The following is a 25,995-nucleotide window of genomic DNA, read 5'->3' as shown; positions in this document are numbered from 1 at the left end:
AAATTACAGTAGTCAGTCCAGATGATGAACGGTGTAGGGGTCCTCACACAGGGCACCAAAATATGTAGGGTCCTCGCAGGGATTTTACTCTCTATGAAACCAGGGCGCCAGTTAAACGTTGTGTTGCAGTATAACTGCAAAAAGTAATCAGTCTCATAAAATTACTATTATCAGAAATATTTAACCACAAATTTAGTATTTTAATGAATAATTAAAATAACCAATATTAATGATTAAACATACCGATAACCTGAAGGTTGGAAGTTCTTCGAAAGACTGCTTTAACTCGGCTCTCATGTCTATGTGATTCCAAAACGGACACCGGGGTTTAATAAAATATATTTATTAAACAAACGTAAAACACAGAACAGATAAACTAACGGGAAGTGTGTGTGTGCGTGTGTGTGGCGCGCGCAAGCGCGCGTGTCGCTTGAACAAAGGAAAGGTAAAAGTGGGAGTAGCTAGCTTGGGTAAGCTAGAGTTCTGGGTGTGTTAGTTATTGTTAGCTGTGAGAAGACTACTTGCGTAGTTTACTCTATATATACGCAAAAGACGGCGAATCAATTCACGTACATATATAGCTAACAAAATACATTCCAATGATAAGACGGCAAATATGGAAACACAGATTCACAAAAACAGTTAAGACTAAACTAAACACTGGCTATGCCTGAATGTTTGTTCTCTTACTGAGTCCATACGCATTGGATCCAAAAGACATGCTGTCCTTGTAGGAGCCGCGATGGTGCTGTGAATGTGTGTCCTGGAGAGATGCGCAGGCTGGGGCGTCTTAGCCGCGCGTTGTCGTCTGGTCCGCTCGGTTGCTGGAAGGATGTTCGTTGGTCCCTTTTCCGGGTGGAAAAGTTTGTTGCTGTTGTTCTTTGGTGAGCTTTGCAGGGGTAAACTGATGGAGCATTCCGCGTATACCAGTTTCCACTCGCTATAGGCCACGAAGTTACCGCGAGGTAACTGGTAGTGCGCTGTGCAGCATTCAGCCTCTGTCCGAGTCTCGGAGCAGATGAGCTGAAGCAAATGGCCAAAAAGGGTGCGTCGAAGAGAAGAAGCAGAAGAAGCAGAAAAAGCAGAACGTGTCTTGCTCTTATACGGGACCGTTTATTGCTCCCGCCATTACGGGATTGGCTGAACCAAGTTAGACGTCATTCGTGGTGGACGTCGCGGAATTTTCCTGTGGGAATGTGGAAGTTGTAGTCCCTACAACGGCATGGTCGCTCCTTCCAATAGGTGATGCCACTCTTCAAACGACAACTTAACTGCAAGGAGTTCTCAGTTGCCAATGCTGTAATTTCTCTCGGGAGGTGAGAGACAGAAAGAAGTGTTCAGCAAGTCCAAAGCCTGCTCGGAAGAATGCACAGGGATGGGCCTTGTTGTCTAGGGACCACTGGGAAAGTACCGGTCCAATCCATATGTCGGAGGTGTCCACCTCAAGGGTGAATTGTCTCTCGGGGTCGGGCATGGTCAGAACCGGGGCAGAGGAGAAGTGCTTTTTCAGCTCCAGGAAGGCAGCTTCAGGGGTCCAACCAAAGGTAAGCTTGCTGGAGGTCAGGGCGGCCAGGGGGGCAGCAATGGTGCTGCAGTTTCTGATGAAATAAGGAAACCCCAAGAAGCGTTGCAGCTCTTGCAGTTGTTGGGAGGCAGCCAATTGGCTATGGCAGAGGTTCTCTCAGGATCCATCTTGATCTGCCCCCTGGAGACGACAAAGCCGAGGAACTGGACAGAGGAGCAGTGGAACTCACATGTCAGATCAGGATGTCATCCAAGTATACGAAGACAGACTTGCACATCATGTCCCGGAGGACGTTGTTAATGAGGTTTTGGAAAACAGCGTAGGCGTTAGTGAGCCTGAAAGGCATGACCAGATACTTGTAGTGGCCGCTAGTGGTGTCGAAGGCCGTCTTCCACTCCTCCCCCTCTTGGATGTGGACAAGGTGGCAGGCGTTGTGGAGGTCGAACTTGGTGAAGTATTGGCAGCCTAACTAGAAAGAAGATGAATGGGGTAGCGATTCTTGATAGTAATGTAATTTAGTCCACGGTAGTCGATGCATGGGTGGAGGGACAGAAAAAAATAATAAACCAGCCCCAGCTGGAGAGGAGGAGGGACAGATCAGACCAGCAGCCAGGGACTTGATGTACTTGTCCATGGCTTGCGTCTCAGGAGCAGACAGGGAGAACAGATGCCCTCTAGGGGGAGTGGTGCCGGGGAGCAGGTTGATCGCACAAGCTGAGGAGGCAGGGAGCAGGCTTTGGACTTGCTGAACACTTGTCCAATGTCGTGGCAGACGGGAGGGACGGTGGACAGGTCAGGAGGGGTCTCAGGAACAATAGGAATCAGGCTGGCTGGAGGCAGACAGGAGACAGGACTGGTGGCAGTTGGGGCTGCAGCCAGGGGTTGTGTTGGAGAAGCCAGGGTCTGCCCAAAACCACAGGAACCAAGGGGGACTTACTAACTAACTTACTAACTTACTAACTGCGGCCAGGGGGGCACCAGTGAACAAGTTTGTGTGCAGGGCCTGGGAGAGTGTGGAAGTAGGAACTCCCAGTCGACGGACCAGGGTAGGGCAGATAAGATTGGCGTCGGCCCTGGAGTCGATCAAAACTCGCACCAGGTGGCGAACCCCCCTCCAAGGAGAGGAAAGTGAGTAGAGTGATATGAGAGGTTGATTCGGTTGGAGCCATGGTGGTGCCCATCAGGACCCCCTCTTTCAGTTGACAGGCATTGTCCTTTAACGGACAGGCGTTGTTCCCTCAGTCGGGTGTACACTTGGATGGCCAAGGACATCGAGGGAGGTTGGCAGCTCACAGGTGCGAGCCTTCCAAGCAGTTAAGGGGTCTTCCCCAGCTTACCTACAAAAAAATCATCAGACCCTACACCCCTGCCAGACCTCTTCGTTCAGCCTCCACAGGCCGCTTGGCACCTCCCACTCTCCGAACCTCCACCTCACACTCACGACTACTGTCTGTTCTGGCTCCACGGTGGTGGAACGAACTCCCCATTGAGGTCAGAACTGTAGAATCTCTCCCCACCTTCAAGTGCAAACTGAAGACGCACCTCTTCAAGCAGCACCTCTCCCCGTCCCTCCCTACCTCCCTGTGAACCTTAATTGTTGTCCTTGTGATTTACTTTGTGTATCTGTATTTTTAGTTGGCTAGGTAAGCAGTGTTTGGATAGTTAAGTTTGGTCACTTTTGCTTTGTTGTTTATTTGTTTGTAAAAAAAAAGAAAAAAAAGAAATTCTAATCTTTCTTTGTTGTCCAGGTAGCAGTTGAAATTGTACTTCCCTCTTGAGTCTTTCAGCGCACTTATCCCTGGTTATGGCTATGAACTTTGTTGTATGTCGCTCTGGATAAGAGCGTCTGCCAAATGCCATTAATGTAATGTAATGATGTTTTGGGGTTTTTCTTCACAGCTCTCACAATCTTTCTGTCACCAACTGCTGTTGTTTTCCTTGGTCCTGTTTGATGCCTGTTGCTCAGTATGCCAGTGGTTTATTTCTTTTTCAGGACATTACACACTCGGAAACTGGTAAACGTTGGTAACAGTCTTTAATGAAAGTGGGCCCAGAGGTACACAAAATCCAGGGGTATAAACTCAGGAGTCTTCAGGGGCGCAAGAGAGGGGGGGGGGGAGTCTACTAGCAAGCTAGCGAGAAAAAACACTAGTTAAAGTCCAAACTCAAAATAAGGCTACAGCTGACTGGAAAAAAAAAGGAGCTGGGGGGTAAGCCGAGTAGAAGTTACTGCCAAAATATTTCTTAGCTGGTTTGAAGAAGGAGAGTTCACCGCTTGTACACAGACGATCTGGCGAGGAAGGATCTTCTGAGTAACCCTTTTACTCATACTGGAGCTGATGAGGAAATCCAAGACTGGTGTGCATGGGGGCGGAGACTCCTTAAGCCCGCATGAGCCACACCTGCAGCCAGTTAGTGTAGGCTCACATACACACAGACAGAGGGAGACACACCCACACACAACCCAAGAGGGAGGGGAAACAAAAACACAGACACCGGGAAGGCAGGAACTGCTGACCTCATGACACATTCAAGTTGTTGTACAAGCTATCCCCAATGCTTGTACAATGGATTTCTCCTTTTTTCTAAGCTTCAAAATGGTTGCTTTTCTCCAAAAGACAGCTCTGTGATCTTCATGCTGTTTATTTCATGTTTATTTTTCTAACACAAATGCAGTCTTCACTGAAAAAACTCAAGGCTAAAACCAAGAGTAGACATTCAGAACTATTTACTGTTTAACCAATCAATCTAACAGGAGACATCTGGGCTACGAGAAACATCTGTCAGTCACATGTTCCAATACTTTTGCCTACCTAAAAATTTGGTGGTCTGATACAAAAGGTGATATGTTCTAAGTTGTTTACCAAATTCAGATACAAATTTGGATCTGTTATCTCATGTACATCTTTTGAATTCAGTGTATCGCAAAAACAATGTAATTGACCTTGCTGTTCCAATACTTTTGGAGAGGACTGTATTTTGTATCTGTTATAATTTGATGTTTGATGGAGTGATACTGCTTGCGATTGAGAAAGGGGAATGCATCAGGGGAAGGCACTTCGATACGTACATGTGTACAGTGTCATGGAAATATATTGCTACTTCAGCAGAGGGTGTCAAGACACCCTCAACACAACAAGACCTTTGAGTATTTTTAAAACTTTATTCGTACTTGCTAGCCAATAAATATGTTCATATTCATATTGTAGTGTTATACACTAGCATCAATAGCCAATTAAAATTAATGATGATATTGTTAGGCTCTATGAATACATTTAGAATATATAATAATTTGAGTCAAACAGGATAATGTCTACATAATTATGAGATGAAATATACAATTAATTAGTGAAAAATGTAGGTTTGGATAACAGCAGACTATTTACACATGACTCTTACAACAGGTCTGGACCACTCATTAATTGTGTTGTGTTCCCCTAAATCACTTGTACAAGCCACTTAAGAACAAATCATTTTGTACGAGTGGTTCTTGCATCAGGCCCATCGTCTCAAAAATAAAGAGCAATTTAAATATGTAAAGTTATTCTCATTATTTATTCATGTTGGCCTATTTATTTTTCATATGTGATTAGTCTTCATCATCAACAGCACCATCATTCTACTCCATCCATCCATCCATTATCTTAACCCACTTATCCTGAACAGGGTCACAGGGGGCTGGAGCCTATCCCAGCACATATTGGGTGAACGGCAGGAATACACCCTGGACAGGTCGCCAGTCCATTGCAGAGGCCCTGGCCGACTGGGATTCGAACCCAGGACCTCCTGGCTGCGAGGTGCAGTGCTACCCACGTTTGCTTTTTAAAACTCCAGCCAAACATCTAAGAACTTGATTATAACACCAGGTGTAGCAACCATGCATCAAGCTAAACTTAACATGTTAGATCATTTCGTCCCCATTCTGGTTTGGTCTGAAAAACAGCTGAACCTCTTCACCACGTCTGCATGCTCTTATTCATTTAGTTGCTGCCACATGATTGGCTGATTAAATATTTGCATTAACAAGCTGGCATATACACTCACTGAGCATTTTATTATTTATTTACATCTCCTTATTCATGCGATTATCTATTCAGCCAATTGTGTGGCAACAGGGCAATGCATATAATCATGCAAATACGTGTCAGGAGCTTCAGTCAATGTTCATATCAACCATCAGAATGAGGAAAAAATGTGATCTCAATGATTTTGATCGTGGCATGATTGTTGGTGCCAGATGGGCTGGTTTGAGTATTTATGTAACTGCTCCTCTCCTGGGATGTCCACACACAACAGTCTCTAGAGTTTGCTGAGAATGGTGCGAAAAACAAAAAAACAGCAGCAGAGGTCAGAGGAGAAGGGCCAGACTGGTTGAAGTTGACAGGAATGTCACAGTAATGCAAATAACTGCATATTACAACAGTGCTATGCAGAAGAGCATCTCTGAACACACAACATGTGAAAACCTCTAAGTGGATCGGCTACAGCAGCAGAAGACCAATTAGTCTAAAAATAAGTCTAATAAATATCTAATAAAGTGCTCACTGAGTGCAGTCTTCAGCTGCTGTCGCCTATCCACTTAGAGGCTTGATACATTGTGCGTTACTGTCACCTTCCTGTCAACTTCGACCAGTCTGGCCCTTCTCCTCTGACCTCTTTCATTAACAACATGTTTCTGCCCGCAGAACTTCTGCTCACTGGATGTTTTTTGTTTTTCACACCATTCTCTACAAACTATAGACACTGTACTGCATGAATGGTAAATGGTTGGCATTTATATAGCGCCTTTATCCAAAGCACTGTACAATTGATGCTTCTCATTCACCCATTCATACACACACTCACACACCGACGGCGATTGGCTGCCATGCAAGGCACCGACCAGCTCATCAGGAGCATTTGGGGGTTAGGTGTCTTGCTCAGGGACACTTCGATACAGCCCGGGCAGGGGATCAAACCGGCAACCCTCCGACTGCCAGACGACTGCTCTTACTGCCTGAGCCATGTCGCCTATGAAAATGCCAATGAAATATTTGCATTAACAAGCTGTTATGCACATGTCTACCTAATAATGTGATCACAGAGTATATACTAATCAATATTGTAAATGACAGAAAAATTTGAAGGAATGGTAGACATTACAATTTATCAATTGACTGATGATACAACACTGTTTTTAAAAGACAAACCCCATTTATATAACTCTATAAATCTGATCAACCAATTCTCCAAGGCTTCTTGTGTTTAGATTGAATATTTTAAAATGTGAAATTTTATCTCTGCATGATATAATTTTGTCTGTAAGAATAAATCGCAGTAAATCAAAAGTACACCAGAAGGAGGGCTGGATTTTACTGATACTCTTAAAAACTGGCTAAAAAGGTGTCTTAAAAACCTAGATTCACCTCAGTATTTTATCCCATATCAAATTTTCTTTTTGTTAGTAATATTATTTTCATTTACAAAACAGTTCAACAGGAAAATTTGTCAGGAGAAACACTTATTTTCATATCTACTACATATTTGGCAGCAGCACGGTGGTTTGAGGCTCATTTGTTACCTTGGACCATTGATGACTTAAAGCCGTTTAGCCAATAAATGTGTTCCCTACTGTATCAGCATATTTTATAGCTGAATCTAGTCCCACCCCCCAATTCCCATAGACATCCATTGAAATGTTTTCGTTTTAGGATCGCTTAGGACAATCCAGACTCTGATGATGTTGATAGGTCACAGATATCAGCAAGTCATGGCATGGAAAGGCTATGCAACAAAATACTAAATACAACTACTTCCATTTACATAACATTGCTGTGTCCTAAACATTAAACATGAAATGAGAGGACTATGGATAAACACTGCTGTAATTTCTACATGTTGAAACCAAAATGTATAAAAATGCCCTTTATTAAAGTCTGACAACGTGCACTTTAACCACATGTGATTCTTTTATTACAAATCTAAAATTGTGGAGTACAGAGGCAAATAAATAAATGATGGGTCTTTGTCCCAAACATTATGAAGGGCACTGTAACTTAAGCTGCCACTCAAATTGTAAAATGTCCATCAGCAAGCCCTTTTGGAATGGAATGTCTTTTGTACTATTTACTGACAAGACTTTTCTCTGGAAAAATGGTGACATAACCATGAGAAATGCTTATTTTTTCCTAAAAATAAATATAATTCACATTCTTGATTTATTTGATGAATCTAGTAGTATGCTATGGAAATACAGTTTTTTTTATTTCTTAACTCATGCAATCCCAAGTGGTTTAATTCAACTAGGAAACAAATAATGAGAAGAATGCAATACTTCTCTTGGATGGAATCGAACTAACAGATCAAATAAGTGTAACAATAAACATACTTTCAAACTCATCAACAAAAAAAAAGAATAAAACTGTACCAAGATTTTTTTGGAGAGCTTAAATTCAGTACATACATTGGAGAAGGGCTTGGCTTTTATAAGTACTGTATTCCAGATAAGGCTAAGGAAGCACCCTGCTAACTAGCTTATTGTTACGTTTATAGACATTTATTTATCTTGGAATTTTTGTCATCAAACCATGGGAGATTTAGAATCGAATATTTTTGAAGCTGCTAATTTGGTTTACTCTGTTCATTGTTTTATTTTTTATCTTTATTCCTAAACAAAGGTTCTGTAAATCTTCTCCAGGAATCTATCCCTTTCTGCTGTAGCTCAGTTCAGTCTTTAAATCTCTCAATTTGGTAAACAAAAAAAAGAGCAATGAGCTTTTGAAATATTACAATGCTACTTTCCCCTTTCTGATTTAAATATTGTACTTTCCCCTGTCTTTTAGTTTTTCAACTAACTTGTTATAATGGTGTTGTAATGTTTTTCCTTTTTCCTTCTTTATTTATAAATTGTCTCATAAATACATTTTTTGTAATTAATCCTAGCTGTACATGATTACCTGACAATCTTTGTATATATTTAGTGAATTAAAAAAAAAGTATATTGCCCTCCCCTATGTGACGTATTGGTACTGTCCAAACCGCGCCATCTCTGCCTTGGCGCGTTGTATTAAAATTGTTTCTCCGCGCAGAACAGGTTATTAGGTCGCTGCCTAGTCGATATTCCCACCAGAATTCTTCCGGCTGCTGTACTGTTCGGCTCAATAAAAATAAATTACAGAAAACGATGTCTTTTAGACACAATTCAAGACACTACGATTACCAGAGCACTGATGAGAGCAGGTGAGTTGATTTGGTTTTATCTGAAGCTCGCTATGTGTATATTAATTTAGTTAACGTTAGAGCCAGCTCGATGGCGGGTTTCTTTCTTTGTTTCGTTTTTGCCCTGCATTCGCTAGCACAAGTGAAGCTTAAGTTACTGATTTGAGGCGCGCACCTGAAACATTTACATTATTGTCACTAGCCTACCTTGCCAATTCATAGATTGTAACTTGTGTTTATGTCTAATTTAGCTTGGCTGGCTGCTGTGGTACTTTAGCTAACGTTAGCGTCTCGCTAAGCTAGATTCACTTAGCTAGGGCTAGCTAATATGTTTACGAACGTTAATCGAGCGACATGTCTGGCTAGTACAAGCCGGGTGCAATTTAAGGTCATTTTTAGGTAGTTAGTACGTCACGTTACAGTTCGGCAGTTGGTCATTGTAAAAATTTTGTAGTGCAAAATAATGCAAGTGCAGGTGATCTTGCTCGCTACGTTAGCTGCCTTGTAGAAAAGTAGCCAGCTTGCTTCCTGATGCTAGTAATGTTACATGTTAGCTGAATTTGCTCCTGACAGCTGAATATATCTTTAGCTGTCGAATTCACTTTACTCAAAGTGAGTAAGTAAAATTGATTATGACTTAAAAATGTACCGATTGCACAACTGATGTAACTTGCAAAATAGCTACATTTTGTTAGATAACTTGGGTAGCTATATTGGATGTTTTGATCTGTTATCTAAAATGGCGGTTTGGCGCGAACTTTGAATGGTAGCTAAGTTAGCTAACGTTATTTAGCTAGCTAACTAGTGGGTCACCTGATGCAATTAGCATTTTATTGACACTGCTATAACGTAGACTCACGGTGTTCCGAACAGAACGTGTGGGATTTTTCACCGGAACATTTAACGTCCAACTTAGTTTTGAGGAATGTGTTTTATGATTACTTATTGCCTATCCCAGTCACCAAAACACTTTGTGACGTTACAGTTTTGTTATGCAGAGATATTTCTATTAAATCTTTATCTGGCTGGTCTTAATATTAATTGCGTGAACAATATTTACAATGAACACTTGACCAAATAAGCCTGCTCGGTCAGTAGTCTCGTTAGCAACAGTTTCCCCACCACACTGTCACGAGAGAGCAGAGATGCAGTGACTTATTACCTTGTCACTGTATGCTGAGACTGATTACGTACGTGTCTAGCACCAAGTTTTTTTTGTACTACAAACACACAACACACGCACACAAAAACCAAGGCTGGTCTGCAAATAATTGGTCATTTGTATTTTTATTTGCTAATGCTTCCAAGCTTAGCGAGCAATGCGAACTAGCCATCAAATTATTAATTAGCCAGTTATAATGACGACCATGTTGTATCCAGTGTTATTGTGCTGATATGAATCCCGAAAATCATATTCGATTCAGTTACTTGGCAATAACGTTAGCTGACGTACGAAGATTCATGAATACGTTGGCTAACTGATGTTATTTGTGCTGCCTCCTGCTGCTGGATTGTTTGCACAGATCCAAGGTCTATAAGTTATATGTAAGTTGATGTATTCTTCAATGGTTCCAAGTGTATCTGTATGGTCACTCTTGGACTCGGAACCGTACTGTCTTCTTCACACTTGTTCCTGTGTTTGAACTGCACTTTGTTGTACATCGCTCTGGACAAGAGCGTCTACTAAATGCCATGCCATGTAATGTAATGTGATGTGTTCTTCACAGGAGTAAAGGTCCTTCACGCTGGTCCCATTGCCGAAAACGAGGAGCAGACGGCAGTTTGAGGCCCCAGGGTGACCCTGACTCCACAGTCTTCGATGATGCAGAGAAAGAAGGGAAAGGAGGCAGGCAGACTCATAGCAGGCCAACAAGGTATGGTTATCAACAGTTTGATTGCTAAGTTCATCATATTTATGGTTTACATCAGGGGTGTCAAACTCAAATACACAGTGGGCCAAAATTTAAAATTAAACAAAGCCGCGGGCCAACGTTGAACAAATGAACCTTTTAATATGGACCCCAACAAGTTTTGCTTTAACATTGAATATGGAACAAGCAACGCTTGTATAACTTCGAATTTCAAAAAAAACAAAAAAAAACATATCAATGGCATATAAAATAAAATTTAAATAAAAATTGTAGGCCTCTTTTCTATTTGCAGCCTTCTAAGGTAAATATCAAAATAAACTTTTTCCACAGGCTAATAAATTTGAAAATAAAATAACAACAATGAATGAATCAACCATTCAGGCCTTGGAGTAGCAAGAAAAAGTGCATAATGAAAACGTTAATTATTGCTCAGTTTGCGACCCACTGATCTAATCTGATGTGCCCAAGCCAGATACCTGGCATCTTTTCTTGGGTGCTAGTTCATCAATGTCTGGGCTCAGGCTCTGAGCTGAGGAAACCCTCAGTATCGAACGAAGGTGTTCATCAGTCAGACGTCTCCTGTGAGATGTTTTCGTCATCTTCATCAAGGAGAAAAGTTGCTCACATAGATAAGTGCTGCCGAACATGGAGAGCAATTGAGCAGCTTGGGTGCGGAGCTGAGGCATTGTGTCAGCGATGAACTGTCGAAACTGTGCGGCGCCAACAGCATCATACTTTGACTTCAGCGTGTCATTACACTGGAGTTCAATCAGCTCCATTTGGAGGTTGGTTGGTGCGTTTTCCACATCAACTGCGAAGGATTACTAAGCAGTTCAAATCTACATTTCTGGACATCAAAGTCGGCAAATCGCCGGCTAAACTCAGCGCAGAGTACACTGAGTTTTTCAGCAAACTGCGCACACGGCGGTTCCATCAATGTTAAATGCTGGACCCCGACGGCACCGAAAAACAGGCAGATTTCACTGCCATTCCATTGTTTACATTTATGGAGATCGAAAATGGTGACGCAACAATAGCTTTTACTGGTTTACTTCACGCGCTCATACATGGCAGTTGATGGCAGTTCGAACTGTCAAGTGTGACTGTAGCCAGGTCAATATTTTTGCTGGGTACTCGGTATGTCCAGCCTTATACGTCCAAAGTCCCTGGTTACTTTTTAATAGTTTCAATGGATTTTGACAATAGACATGTCAGACTTCAATCATGTTAACGCTCTCGAGCGTGCGTCAAAGTTTAGGTAGCAAATAACAGTGCTGTATCCGTCATTTCCATAGCTACAGAACTGTCCGATCACGCCGAATCACTGATAGAAACAGGATGAATTAATGACGATTCAGAAAATGTATAACTTTTAAAGATTTAAATAAATCCTATGGTGGGACTTTTGCCATTTATGGACGGTACGACAGAAAATTCCGGTGCCTTCGAACTTTTCGAATGCTTTTATTTATATCGTTTGAATGACCAAGTGCCGTTAAAAAGCAAATTGTATGGCTTTGTGCTATTTGCGTATGCTAGCTACATCATGCTAACATCATACAGGGACCAGTAAAGGCTTAGAACACACTAGCTCTTAGTTATTGTAAGTTTGATCACCTCTACTGTGAAGTAAAAAAGTGGACAAATTACGTTTTCTGTGAGAAATGTATTGGCGAGCTCACGTGCACACACAGCGGTCTACATTCTAAAGCTCCACTTTGCCCTCCCTAAAACAAGACAAACAGGTCTGTCTTTTACATATGTAAACCGATATTCTGCCTCCCACCTGTCCAGAAAAGTTCTGTTTGCGATTTGTAGTATTAGCGGTGAATGCGCTGTTACATAATACCGGCGGGCCAGCTCTAATAGTAATTTGATATTGCCTCGCGGGCCAAATATAATTACACTGCGGGCCAAATTTGGCCCGCGGGCCAGAGTTTGACACCCATGGTTTACATGGTGTACAATCCCCTCAAAAAGTATTGGAACAGCAAGGCCAATTCCTTTGTTTTTGCAATAAACTGAATATATTTGGGGTTGAGGGAAAATGATGAACATGAGACGCATGCCATCTTCACAGGGAAAACCCAAGGCTAAAACCAAGAGTAGGCATTCAGAACTATTTATTGTTTAACCAATACTAAAAATTGGGTGGTCTGATGGAACATACTACATTTTGTAAGTTGTTTAACAAATGTGGATAAAAATACCAGGAAATAAAAGCTGAAATTCTCATGAACATGTTTTTTTATTATTATTATTTGTTTATTTAGTCTTATTTACTAAAGGCTACACATTTTCTGTTTGAGCCTCTCGAAATGACACGCAAAAGGTCTTGGGTCAATGACGTACATATTTTTGTGTCCGAGTGCATTATTTCCTTTTGAATTATACAATTCATTACATGTATCACTTTATTCTACAAAATCCACTTAGTTTGAATACATTTTCAGTACATGTTTCGGCATCTCAAACCTCCAAAATGTCAGGCGGAGCAACCGTCCGTGCAAAAGAACAGACTAAGAAAACGATTTAAAAAAATAGTATTTTAATTATCATAAATTAAAAATGAAATACTATGGCATGCTTTTATGTTTGAAACCTTTCAAATAACAACATTTTACAAATACCAATAGTTTTAAAGCTGTTGAGATAATTTAAGAACTTTTGTCCAGCAATTTGTATGTTCTCAAATGTCAGGGTGGTCCAACCGTAAACATGGGACTTTTATTACGAAGTGAAGAGCTAATAACAGTAAACGGGATATTGTATCATCAAGATGACCCCAAGTCACCTTTATGGCTGAGTGAAAAGGTTTGCAGATCTGTCGAATATTGGTAAAAATAGCTACTCTCAACTCGTAGGTAGGCTGGTACACTTTCCATGTCAGGTGGTACAAATAATGTAAAATTAGGCAAATGTTATTTTATCATAAAACTCTTTATTCTATTTTAAAATTATATATATGAATTTGATAGCAATGGCAAAAGCTAATACAGGCGTCCAAGTAGAAGCCTGTTTAATTTGAAATTAGTTGCAAAAGTCAGGTGGTGCAACTGCGAGGAATGTCACTATGAAATATATATTGGGAATTAAAGCTCTAAAATGTAAATATAATGTTTATTATATACATAAGTAAAAGATGTTATACACTTTCAAACCTTTTTCATGATAATAATTTGTAAAATATTAGACGGCACTATCAACGAAAGAAAAATCTCATATCTTGCAAAAAGAAAAGAGACATAATACATCTTGATGAACTATACTACAAGTTTGAATAAAATTTTGCGTTCATGGGACCGGTTCATCACGTAATTGGTGATGAGATTGAGGTGAGATGCACGCAGAGAGATATTAACTCTCCACCAGTGTTGAACAAACATTTCAAATTGTTTTGAAATACAGTCTCCTCCTAATGTATTGGAACAGCAAGGCCAATTCCTTTGTTTTTGCAATACACTGAATACATTTGGGGTTGTGATGAAAAAGATGAACACAAGAGTTCAGAATTTCCTGGTGTTTACACCTAGACGTGTTAAACTACTTAGACCATAGCACCTTTGGTATCAGACCGCCCAATTTTTAGTGCATTTGTGTGTTGCGGTACTACGATTAAAAAATAAATAAATTCCGAAGATCAAATGGTCCTTATCTTCGTTCTGCAGGTAGCAGTTGAAATTGTACTTCCCTCTAGGGTCTTTCAGCGCACTTATCCCTGGTATGGGTCTGCACTTTGCACTTTGTTGTACGTCGCTCTGGATGAGAGCGTCTGCCAAATGTCATTAATGTAAATGTAATGTCTGAACTGCCATCTTCAGGTCTCTCCTTAGATGTTCTATGGGGTATAAGTCTAGGCTTCGGCTGGGCCACCCAACGACAGTCAGACTTGTCCTGAGGCAACAGCTTTGCGCCATTGTCCTGCTGAAAGTTGAACCACCGCCTCAGTCTGAGGTCACATGTACCTCTGTATTTGGCTGCATTCATCCTTCCCTCTTTTCTGACCAGTCTACCTGTCCCTGCCACTTAGAACAGGGGTGTCCAATCTTATCGAAAAAGGGCTGGTGTGTGTATGCAGGTTGTTGTTTTAGTACAGGACTAAGACAGCTGATTCTACTCATCAGGGTCTTGATTAAAGACCACGATTAGTTCATTAATATAATCAGGTGTGTTACTGCTGGGTTAAAACAAAAACCTGCACCCACGCCGGCCCTTTTAGGATAAGATTGGACACCTGATTTAGAGGCACCCCCCTAGCATGATGCTCTTAGCATGATGCTCCCACCACCACGCTTCCCTGTAGGGATGTTATTCTGCCCAAAGAGTTATATTTCTTGTCTCATCAGAACAGAGAATCGTTTTCCTCTTGCGCTCAGTCCTTTATATGCCGTTTGGCAAACTCCAAGTGGGCTGTTCTAATGCCTTTTATTCAAGAATGGCCTCTGTCTAACCACTCTACCATAAAGGCCTAATTGATGGAGTACTTCTGAAATGGTCATCTTCCTCTTATCTAGTGATCGTTGACCATTGGTTCGGATGGCCAACTCTCGGAGAGAGTTTTATTGTGGCGATCTACAGAGTTCCTTGAACTGACGTGTAGTGTGAATTGTGGAACCTTATATAGACGTGTGCCTTTCTGATCTATGTCCAATCAATTCAATTTGCCACAGGTGGACTCCAGTCAATTTCTAGACTCATCTCAAGGATCAATAAAGCAAACAGGGTGCAGCAACCACAATTTGGAGTGCCACAGCAAAGAGTCTGAATACTTATGTAAATACATTTTGATTTTTAATAATTTTGCAAACATTTCTAACGACATGTTTTCACTTTGTTATGGGTTATTGAGTGTAGCTTGATGGCCAAAATGGCAGTTCTATCCATTTAAAATTAAATGGGTCTGAATGCTTTCTGAAGCCGCTGTAGGTACGGTATTTTCTCTCATTACTGTTTGAAATCTCTACGGAAACTTTCTGTTGCTGCGTTCGTTGTGAACTCTGGAAGCTCGTATATCTAGATCTGACATGGGAACTCGGAGGGTAAGCCTGTGCTTCTGAGCACCATAAGCTTCAGAGTGGCTTTGTAGCTAATGTACAGTGTTTGTTTGCTTGCAACATAACTGCTGTCGGAATACGCATTAACGGTAAACATTTCAGCCAGGTCAGAATTCAGTTTCTGAGGTATCTGGGACACAGCATTCCAGATCACTGAAGTCTGGAATTAAAAGGAACCTAACCATAGAAACAGTTTTTAACACTTTATTCCAAAGATCAATCCCTAGATTTAAATGAGGTAAATAAGGGTTTTTATCCCGCAAATATTTTAATTGCAAAACATCTATCTGAGCATTTTTATGGTCAGTGGTTCAGTATTTATTATGTTTTATTAACGAGGCCATGTTTATTACTGCAAATGACTCCGCTCATAATACTTGTACCTATAAATGCATCATACCAATGGCTAATGTGTACTTGACTGTATTTTAGCATATGTTTTTGATAGCTGATAGTGGTAGTCAACTCTTGAACTGCACACTTTGGTTTTATTATTATTCAGCAACACTTAGCCTATCAATCATGGCAGATACAGAACGATGTTACCCATATTAATTGCAAATATACCTGTTTAAGTTAAACTAAGTTCCGTCAGTCCTTCAAGAGCAATATGAAAGGCTTTTAGGGGATTTTTATTTTTATTTTTATTAAGCTCTTATTAGGTCAAAATAATAAGGAGAGGCACAAGTTTTCAGAGCTGTTCATCATGTTCGAGCTGGAGAGAGTTCTCCACTGTGCCGTGTCCCTTAAATACGATTTTATGAACAGGCTTGAGCTGTCCATGCTGCAGTGCTGCACCACTTCTAATGATTTGGCAAATTTTAAGTACAGTTCTTAATTTATTTGCAAAAGTTCAGATGTTTCAACCAACTTTAACCAAAGTTAGTTATTTGTTGGATCAAACTCCCACTCATATGGGGCACTCGCAAATAGCTGAAGAGCTGGCTGCCCTGTGGAAACCATTAAAAGATTAACTATTGTCCTTTAAACCGAGATCTGGAAAGTATCTGAAAATTACAAGAACCCCCTATGCCTCTGTACATTACCTTATTTTTCTCAACCTCTAACATCTGCTGCTTCTTTTAGCTTTACCACTCCTGAAAGCGGGGGCCCGGTGTCAAGATGCGCGGACTGGGGCAGTGAGGTGGAGGAGGAGGAGATGCGTTCAGGCGTCCTCCGTGATATGCAAAGGTTAGCAGCTGTCATATTCTGAACATTCGCTGGTTTAACCAACACTTACCATTATGTTAAACCAGGACTGTGAGCTTGTCTTCAAGTGGACAATAGATGGGGAAATGGCTAATTTATGTTAATGGCGGTATCAGGAAGTATGTCACCGTATATGCATTGTTGCCAATGTAATTGTCTTTGAAAACGCTGCTGTATGTTCAGTTACACCACTAGGCTCCTGTTCACCTGTAGTAGCCTATTTGAATTGAAATCAATCAATGTTCATTCACTAGCCTTCACTAACATTTTATATTATGAAGAGCCTTATTAATGTTAAGAGTTTAATTAAAAAGTTAATTTCCAGACCGCCACAGAAATATTCCTTAGCAGTGGTAGGAAGTCTTCTAAATGTGTTTGGTGCATGTGTGCAGTCAGCTGAGTAAAATCATCCTGCTGAAGCCAAGCAGCAGATGTAAGGGAGTGACCAATTCATACTATTCCAGTGACGTCACTTGAATAGCTGGGCACCATATTGTACGGATACTAACTGCTCATTAACACGAAACCGCCTGCCACTATGTGGAGTAGCATTAGAAACATGTAAAATTAAAATGATAAATTTTTTCTGTTCACCTTTTTCTTCGGAAATGGTCACAACGTGTGTAATTTATCGTTATTATAAGAAATCCGATCGTGACAAGAGTAGGCAGTTGTGTTTTTATAGAATCCCAGTGGTGAGAGAATGAGGGAGAGGAGTTTAAGACAAGCCAGGAGGAATTTATTATGGCCAGCCAGATTAAACCAATTCCTCTCACCTCCACCTCCTCATCCTCCCACTTTCAATCGTCCCCAATGTTCTTTATCATACAGTGCAGCTCTTGTGATTCCAAGTAATAACATGGCCTACTGCCTTGATTCAAAGATCAAGAGTCTTCTATCTTCTGTAGAATAGGAACAAACACCAAACTGCTTTACTAGCTGAGTGTTTATGTAACTAGGTGATATAAAACAAATGGTCTTCATCATACATTTCAGTTATTGCAGTTAGCTCAGTTGATATTGTATTGGGGGGCAGCCAGTGTCTGGTATGTTAGCTATGCTGATAGCAACATTAGCTAACGTTACTGATGCGCGTAACGTTATTTGGCTGAACAGCTCTGTGGCTGCAGTAAATGTGTTGTGAGATTAATCAGCCACCTCAGCTACATTTAGATCTTCCCTCCCCTATTTCCCTAGGTAAACCGGAATGGCAATTGTCAAGTGTTGTTATGTTCATGTCTTATGGATCTAATCCCACACTCACGCCGTCACCCAGTGCAAGGAACCTCGGCGTGGTGATGGACAGCAGACTGTCCCTTTCCGAGAACATTGCGGCGGTGACCCGGTCTTACAGGTTCTTCCTATACAACATACGGAGAATCCGCCCCTTTCTCACCCCCTACTCGACCCAGCTCCTGGTCCAAGCGATGGTTCTGTCCCGCCTGGACTACTGCAATTCCCTCTTGGCTGGCCTCCCAGCATCCGCCATCAGACCCCTCCAACTTATCCAGAATGCAGCAGCTCGTCTGGTCTTCAACCTTCCCAAATACTTGCACGTCACCCCCCTGCTTACTACCCTCCACTGGCTGCCTGTCAGGGCTTGCATCAAATTCAAAACATTGGTGCTAGCCTTCCAAGCAGTTAAGGGGTCTTCCCCAGCTTACCTAAATCATTAGACCCTACACCCCTGCCAGACCTCTTCGTTCAGCCTCCACAGGCCGCTTGGCACCTCCCCCTCTCCGAACCTCCACCTCACTGTTCTGGCTCCACGGTGGTGGAACAAACTCCCCGTTGAGGTCAGAACTGTAGAATCTCTCCCCACCTTCAAACGCAAGCTGAAGACACACCTCTTCAAGCAGCACCTCTCCCCATCCCTCCCTACCTCCCTGTGAACCTGAATTGTTGTCTCTGTGACTTGCTTTGTGTATCGGCATTTTTTAGTTGGCTAGGTAAGCAGTGTTTTGATAGTTAACTTTGGTCACTTTTGCTCTGTTTGTTTGTTTCTTGTTTAAAAAAAAAAAAAAAAAATTGGCCCTTGTCCTTATCTTTGTTGTACAGGTAGCAGTTCAAATTGTACTTCCCTCTAGGGTCTTTCAGCGAACTTATCCCTGGTTATGGATATGCACTTTGTTGTACGTCGCTCTGGATAAGAGCGTCTGCCAAATGCCAATAATGTAATGTAATGTAATCCATTGATAAGACTATTTTTTCCTTCATATCGTCTTCTTGATAGTTTATCTATGTCTTTATTTTTTATTGTGGTATTGGTTGGTTCTGGTTTTCATTTGTGATATTTTGTCTGCATGCCTTGACGGAGGTTAGGATTTTAGCCTGGTGGTCCACTGTGTATCCGTACAATATGGCCGCAGTTCGTTTTGAGTGATGTCATCGAATGCTATGAATACCAAAACTCCAATGTCCAGTTTCCTGTGTCCCTATATTCTTGTTTTTGCTCAGACAAAGCCTGATGCACATTCCTGAAGCCTCTGGATGAGTCTTGTCCCACTTCTCTCTTTCCAGATATAGGAGGAGAATCCTGGCCAGTGACTTTAATGAAAGGGAAAGAAAAACTTCCTCGGGAAGGTGCGTGTTGTGCCTGTGTGCATGTATACACACTATAGATAACTATCTATTAGAAACCATTTTGCTGTATACATCTTTTTTAAATGTGTGTACACTGCAAAAATATTTCCTTCGTCTCTCCAGCTCAGACTCCAGGGACTCTCCAATTCCTGCTGAAATGGAGACTGATGAGGTGGTTTTGTTAAGGAGACAGAAGCAGATTAACTATGGGAAGAACACTCTTGCCTATGACCGCTACATCCGGGAAGTGCCCAAGTGAGTCCAACACAAGCGGGGCTTGTGATACCTGCACTCTGATAGTAACTCGGCAGTCAAATAGTCTGATCACCGTTGTAATTCATATTGTTGTTACACCATTAGGCATACGTTACCGCTCTAATTCACAGCGGTCTGACGTACTTGCAGGTTCTGATGGTAGAGGGGCAGCAGTGGCCTTTTTCATCTTCAGAAGCATTAATTTTCATGAAAGATCTGAATCTATTTCCGGAAGTAACTTTCAGTAACAAAATACTTGCCCGAGGGAAACAGACCTTTGAATCATGGTTACGTTTTGTTTATATTTATACAAAAAAAAAAAAGTTTTAAACTTGGATTTTTTTTTTTTTTTTTTTACATCTTTCTCAGAATGTATCAATTGTGTCCTTTGAAACAGTGCTAGAGTACAGAACCAAAAAATAATAATTGTCTCTGTCCAATCAATTATGGTGCTCACTGTAAGTCCCTTTAGTTGATCGTTGCACCAATGCTTTATTTGTTCTTTTTTCCACTCCTCCTTTTTTGGGTTGGTTCTAGACACCTGCGTCAGCCAGGGGTGCACCCAAGGACACCAAACAAGTTTAAAAAGTACAGTCGGAGATCTTGGGACCAGCAGATTAAACTGTGGAGGGTGAAGCTCCATGCATGGGACCCCCCAGCCCAGGAAGGCAGTGACCTGCAGGCCATGTATGAACCGTGCTTGCAGACCCCCTCAGCCCAGACACTGAAGCACATCTGCAGATTCTCTGTAATGGGAATCCTGTGCATCAGGAGTACAAGAACATAGTATCACGTCAATCCATAAACTACTTCATCATCATTTGGCCTTTAAGCATTTGTTTGTGGAATTCAGTTACATGTTTGAGTAATTCATATTTCTATGTATACATGTGCATGTATGCGATATATTTATTTACATTTTATTTAAATGTTACGTATAAATGTGGTGCTCTATATGATTCTAGTGTGCAGTGTTGTATAATATGAGACTGGAATCAGAATCCTGGAACCTGTAATAATTATTGGCTTGTTTAACTGCTCCAGAGAGGAGATAGACCTGGATGACATCATGGAGACTGAATCTGGGATGACCAACCCCACAGAGTCTGGTGCTAACACACAGCACCCTAAAATCAGCAAAACTCCAGCATCTGTTCAAGAGGTAACCATTCCTGAATTTTATCCTGTAATACATTTGTATGTATATTGTCGCAGTTATTTTACTTTTTTTAATTTATATTTTTTAATTGCTTGATGTTAAAGGAGCACTTTTCAGTTGAGCTTTTTTGGATTAAATGATGAAATTGTAGACATTTTTAAAATCACCGTCGCTGTAGGCATTTTCTAAATGTGGAGCAAAACTTCTAAGGGCTGCACAGACACCGATTTTTATAAAGGTCTACACATAATTTTACCATTTAATTCAAATAATCTCAATTGAAAGAAGCATGACAGTGCTCCTTTACATGAGAAATTCATGGTGTATGGAAGTGATTAATTTAGTTATTTTGCATTTTACACTGGCATATTCTGTGACTGTATATTCACTGTACAAAGAAGAGCCAAAATGCTATGAATACAGCGACATATATTTTTGTCATTTTTGTCCTGCACAAATATGCCTGAGGCTAATTTACAACCTGAATTGTAATGAAAATATGCAATTCCCTTGCAATGGATACTGAAGTATTCCAGCAAATGGGCTACCCCATACCCTATGCCAGTGGTCCCCAACCACTAGGCCGCACTACATTTTGCATAAGAGAATGCAACAACCACTCCCTTGGCCAAGTCAAGATAATACATAATTTAATTCCGTGTAAGATATCAATATTATAACATTGTTTCTTTCGTAACATGTAACACAGGGTCTTAAAATGTAAATGTCATAACGCAATCCCACGTCTGTTTTTGTTTGCGTCCTGTCCAATCGTGTTCAGTTTTGCTACCATTTATTCTTCAATTACCAATAGTGTGTGAGTAAGGCAGTTTTTTCATCAAATGAGTAGGCAGCTACTGTCAGTCACCGTGTGAGTCTTCGTGCTATGCACGAAATTCAAAGTATTCGCTGAAACATGGAAGTTAATTAAAACTCAGGAAGAAAATCTATGGAGATGGGGCTTGGGTAGAAGAAAATGGTTAGGACAGGCAACTGCTTAACACTTGGTGCAAGAAACTCTGTGAAACTGGTTGTTTCTGCATGGTGTGTGACAGGAAACAATGTTTGTCTGACAAATTGAAAAAATGAATGTTTTCCTTAAAAGCTTATGAGTATACAAGCATGAACATGGATAGAATTTTTAATGTCCTAGTTAGCTATTATGATGATTTTTATGATTTTTTAAATTTATTTTTTATGATGAAGTTATAAAACAGCATCTAGCATATTCAGTGTTTCCTGCAGTGGTTTGTAGTTATGGCAGGCCACCTCAACAAAAAACGGCCTTGACAAAAGTTGGATTAAAAAAATGAAAATCGATGAAAAAGAAAAATGCGGAATAAGAAATCCGATGCTGAACAGTGGCCAGTTTAAAATAACATTCCACGGTTTGTTCATTGAATTGTTATCAAATTGGAAAGTGAATAATTGTTACTCCATAAAATACCAGCATAACTTTTAAATATATTTTTTATACATCTAATATTCACTAATTGTTAACGTAATTGTTTTGTCATGGTATTGCAAAACCATGACTTTTGCATGTCAGCCACCAAACAGAATAATTTCAGGGCCGAGCTTCCCGATAACGTCTCTTAACGTTTTATGAAGACTTGAAAGGTATACCTTACCAAAGTTGTTTACTTTTCTAGGTGTGTTCCCCAAACTATCACTTAGGCGGTTGCTTAAGGGATAGCTTCTACGTGTGACATTACTAGGCCCATCGATGGCTCTAAGATTGATTATTCACTCAATGGATCACTGCTTGACTGCTTTATCAGAGAAAGTAGTGTTCTTTATGAATAAAACAGTGCAGGAATACTTAAGAATATTGCATTCATCACGACTGGTGGGAACATGTTAATATCATTTAAAACTTACAAACTAAACTGCATTTAAAATTTTCACCGTATTATACATACAGTTTGTGATATCAGATTGTGGTATGTATCCGAGTATAGCTATAGCTAACTTAAGTGACTTGTACACAGTAGTTGCATCTTAAAATTTGGGCTTATCGAGATTTGAGTGGAACTGAAAGAAAACTCACAAGGGGAGCCGAAGTGGACAAAATAATCCTCTGTTGGACTGAGCCTGTGTTGAAACTCCAGCACGTGTCCTGGATACACTAGCTACATTAGCGAGCTAGCATTTTGCTTTCTGACATTCAACACTGTTAGCTTGGTAAAATTGGTTAACCATCCATTCTCTGTGGCTTTATCGATCACCCAAAGCATATCTTAATGCTTTGTGTTCTAAACAGAATTGGATGTGCTGTGGAATGCCAAGATTGTTTTCGTCAGCTAGCTTGTGTAATTAGCCACGTTAGCTAGCTACTTAGGCCTGGTATTTCATTTCCTTTACCTGAAAATAAATTGTAAAAATAATTTGTAGCTCTTCAACTACCTCACATTACCCTGAAACCCTGACTTTGGATTAATGTGGAGAACTATAAGCACAAGGTTCTTGGTTGAGATACTAGCATCTCCAGTTATGGAAGAACACCTTCTGGTCTTGGTCGCCATCTTGTGAATGTGTCTGTACCTTTAACTCATTGAACCCAGATAAATCACTCATCCTTCAATCTCAGTTGCGTAACTATTATTTTTGAACCTACATTAGTTTTCTTTTTTTCCTCATGTCACTGAAATATAGGCTATCAAAATCACCGACAATAAAACGGAAAAAAAAAAAAAAAAAAAACATGCATTTTGATCAAGCCATATTTCGTTATGAGCATGTTTCAGGAAGGGAAATTAAAAGCACTCTTTCAGCAAATGCAACAAGAGTATCATGATTCAAATAGGTTACATTTGTTTTTACTTTGTGTAATAAACTATTATTTATATAATATCATTTTAATAATGTTATTTATATATTTATATCCGCTATATTTGCCATTATAACTTGGAGAGTAACCCATTTCTACCTGGTGCTCATATATTTTTATTTACAGTGCTCTGTTAATGTGCAGTTATTTAAGTACAGTGTAACATGCAATTTACTTTAAAAAATCCAGCATCTACAGATATGGTTAGGGTTAACTTTGTAACAATGTAGGTACAGTGTGAGAATGGAAAAAGTACAATATTTGTTGGAATCAGAGTGTAACGTTAAGTGTTATCTGATTTTTTTTTTTTTCTCCTCCTTGACATTTTGAAGTGTTAATGCTTACATGGTTACTACTACTATACCCATCCGCAGCTTGATATTTTCAGAATACCCAATTGGTGAAAGTGATTATTACCACATAACTTTGTGTACGTACATGCAAATACAAGTTATGGATGCCATTCACGATTTTGAACATCTCTTGCTAAATGTTTTGATCTCAAATGGAAACAAGAAACAAACAATGGAGTTAAATCCTCATGTATTTTGAGTTATTATAGCATAGTGGAGATGTGAAACAAAACACCCTATCACTTTAGTATAGCATTGGCTCATGCCTTGTATGAATTCAAATGTCAATGTAGTGCTCAGAACACTCCAAATATGTTAATTTTCATGTATACACTCACCAAGTATACACTCACCTACTTATTCATGTGATTATCTAATCAGCCAATTGTCTGGCAGCAATGCAATGATTGCCCAAAATGTTCTGTGATGAAGAAATGCAATACAAGTTGATTAAGCTAAAGACTTCTCTATGTTTTGTAAAACTGAATGACTGATTTTAAAAACAAACTAGCAAAAACCTTGTATACTAAATGTTACCATGACGTGAAAAAAAAAAGAAGAAAATCATGATTTTGCCATTATTTATTCCTGTTTTACTATCCTTATCTGTAGTGCACACGATTTGACAAAATACTTACTATAAATGGCATTTGTTTGTTTTAACATTTTATTAAAGTCCAGAATGTGGCCTTTAAGTTATAAATATGGTCAACTTTGATTGACCATTAGCATACCACAAATGTTCTTTAATTCTGCATTAAGTGTTTTAAATCTCCTAAAAGGAACTGCTGGTGTCATACTGTATTCAGAATTGGATCCAGAAAACATCTGCATCAATTAAACTGGGAACTTGATACAGCATTCTTGCTGGTTGAATCATATCCTGGAGTTATGATTTTGTTTGGAGCTTTTGAAGCGTGTCTTAAATGTCTGTTTTGTGCTTTAGGACTCCTGCTCAGGGACCCCCAGTAAGGTCATGAAAACTGACCTGTCTTTTGACCTGGAGATGTGTCTAAACCAAGTGGACGATGACAGCAAATGGCTAAGTTTGTGATGAAGCCTGGATACTTTCATCCATGGAGTGGATTGGGCTCTGAAGCCCCTGGGCTGCTGGAGTTTAAGTGGGAAAGCATGGCCTGCAGACAGCAACACAAGCTGGCTATTGAATCGACGTTCATTCCACAACCACACGGGAAACCAGACGTGCAAGATGAGCGTCTGCTTTGTGCTTCAGTAACATGATTTTTTTTCTGATGAGGTGTTCCTTGTCTGCCCTTTCATTGAACATTTAACACATTTGTTTCATGCCCTATTAGTTCAGTGCATACTTCACAAAAAGTTTGTTTGGGTTGCGTGTACATTTTTATGTAATTTTTTTTAATGGTAAATTTTTACTTTCATAAATGTGCTATAAAAACTGTTCTGTGTGAATGTTCCTTGTTTATTATTTTTTTTACCCCTGCGGACGTGTTGTGATTATGACTGGCATTTTATCTGCACTCTGTTTAAAGAAAAAGTAAAATAAAGTGTTAGAAAAAATAGGGCCACAATAAATGGCTTTATTTGTATGACGTTGTTTACAAATTACAAAATGCAATATTTGTTTTTAGAAGACCACATCATGTTTGTGCTCTTAAGTTCTTTCTGAGCAAAGTAAATCTATTTACATACGATGCCCTCCATAATGTTAAGACAAAGACCCGTTATGTCTTGGTTTGCCTCTGATTTGCCAACATTTTAGATTTTGAATTACAGTTAACGTGTAGTTAAAGAGCCAATTCTCAATTACCTGTTCAAGAGATCAGGAGGGTTTGTGAATGACTACTGTCTGCAGAACACTTTGAACAGAAATACAGGGGCTACACTGCAAGATGCAAACCATTGGTTAGCTGGAGAAACAGGATGGCCAGGTTACAGTTTGCCAAGAAGTTAAAAGTGAACCTACAGTTCACTGGAAAA

At 40.1% G+C, this 25,995-nt stretch overlaps 1 protein-coding gene across 2 annotated transcripts; it reads left to right on the top strand.

Annotated features, from left to right (window-relative positions):
• The first annotated feature begins 8,524 nt into the window (after positions 1 to 8,524).
• Positions 8,525 to 25,604, top strand: slbp (stem-loop histone mRNA binding protein). Of its 2 annotated transcripts, XM_061250636.1 has the most exons (8): positions 8,525 to 8,743; positions 10,450 to 10,596; positions 16,734 to 16,838; positions 19,377 to 19,439; positions 19,563 to 19,694; positions 20,232 to 20,381; positions 20,739 to 20,856; positions 24,983 to 25,604. In XM_061250636.1, the coding sequence occupies exons 1-8, from the start codon at positions 8,688 to 8,690 to the stop codon at positions 25,088 to 25,090; spliced, it is 879 nt and encodes a 292-aa protein (XP_061106620.1). In that variant the 5' UTR covers positions 8,525 to 8,687; the 3' UTR covers positions 25,091 to 25,604. The 2 variants fall into 2 exon arrangements, with proteins under 2 accessions (XP_061106620.1, XP_061106621.1); XM_061250637.1 differs by lacking the exon at positions 16,734 to 16,838.
• Positions 25,605 to 25,995: the final 391 nt, after the last annotated feature.

This window comes from Conger conger, chromosome 8 (assembly GCF_963514075.1).
Source record: "Conger conger chromosome 8, fConCon1.1, whole genome shotgun sequence".
In the NCBI taxonomy this organism is placed as follows: domain Eukaryota; kingdom Metazoa; phylum Chordata; class Actinopteri; order Anguilliformes; family Congridae; genus Conger; species Conger conger.
The sequence above is the reverse complement of the archived record's forward strand: the minus strand, read 5'-3'. Positions and strand labels throughout refer to the sequence as shown.

Bases quoted from the DNA above. Each gene is read 5' to 3' on its own strand.
- slbp (XM_061250636.1), top strand. From the start codon at position 8,688: ATGTCTTTTAGACACAATTCAAGACACTACGATTACCAGAGCACTGAT. The intron at 10,597-16,733 runs GTATGGTTATCA...TGCTTCTTTTAG, and splicing joins ACTCATAGCAGGCCAACAAG to CTTTACCACTCCTGAAAGCG. The intron at 20,382-20,738 runs GTATGAACCGTG...TAACTGCTCCAG, and splicing joins GGCAGTGACCTGCAGGCCAT to AGAGGAGATAGACCTGGATG.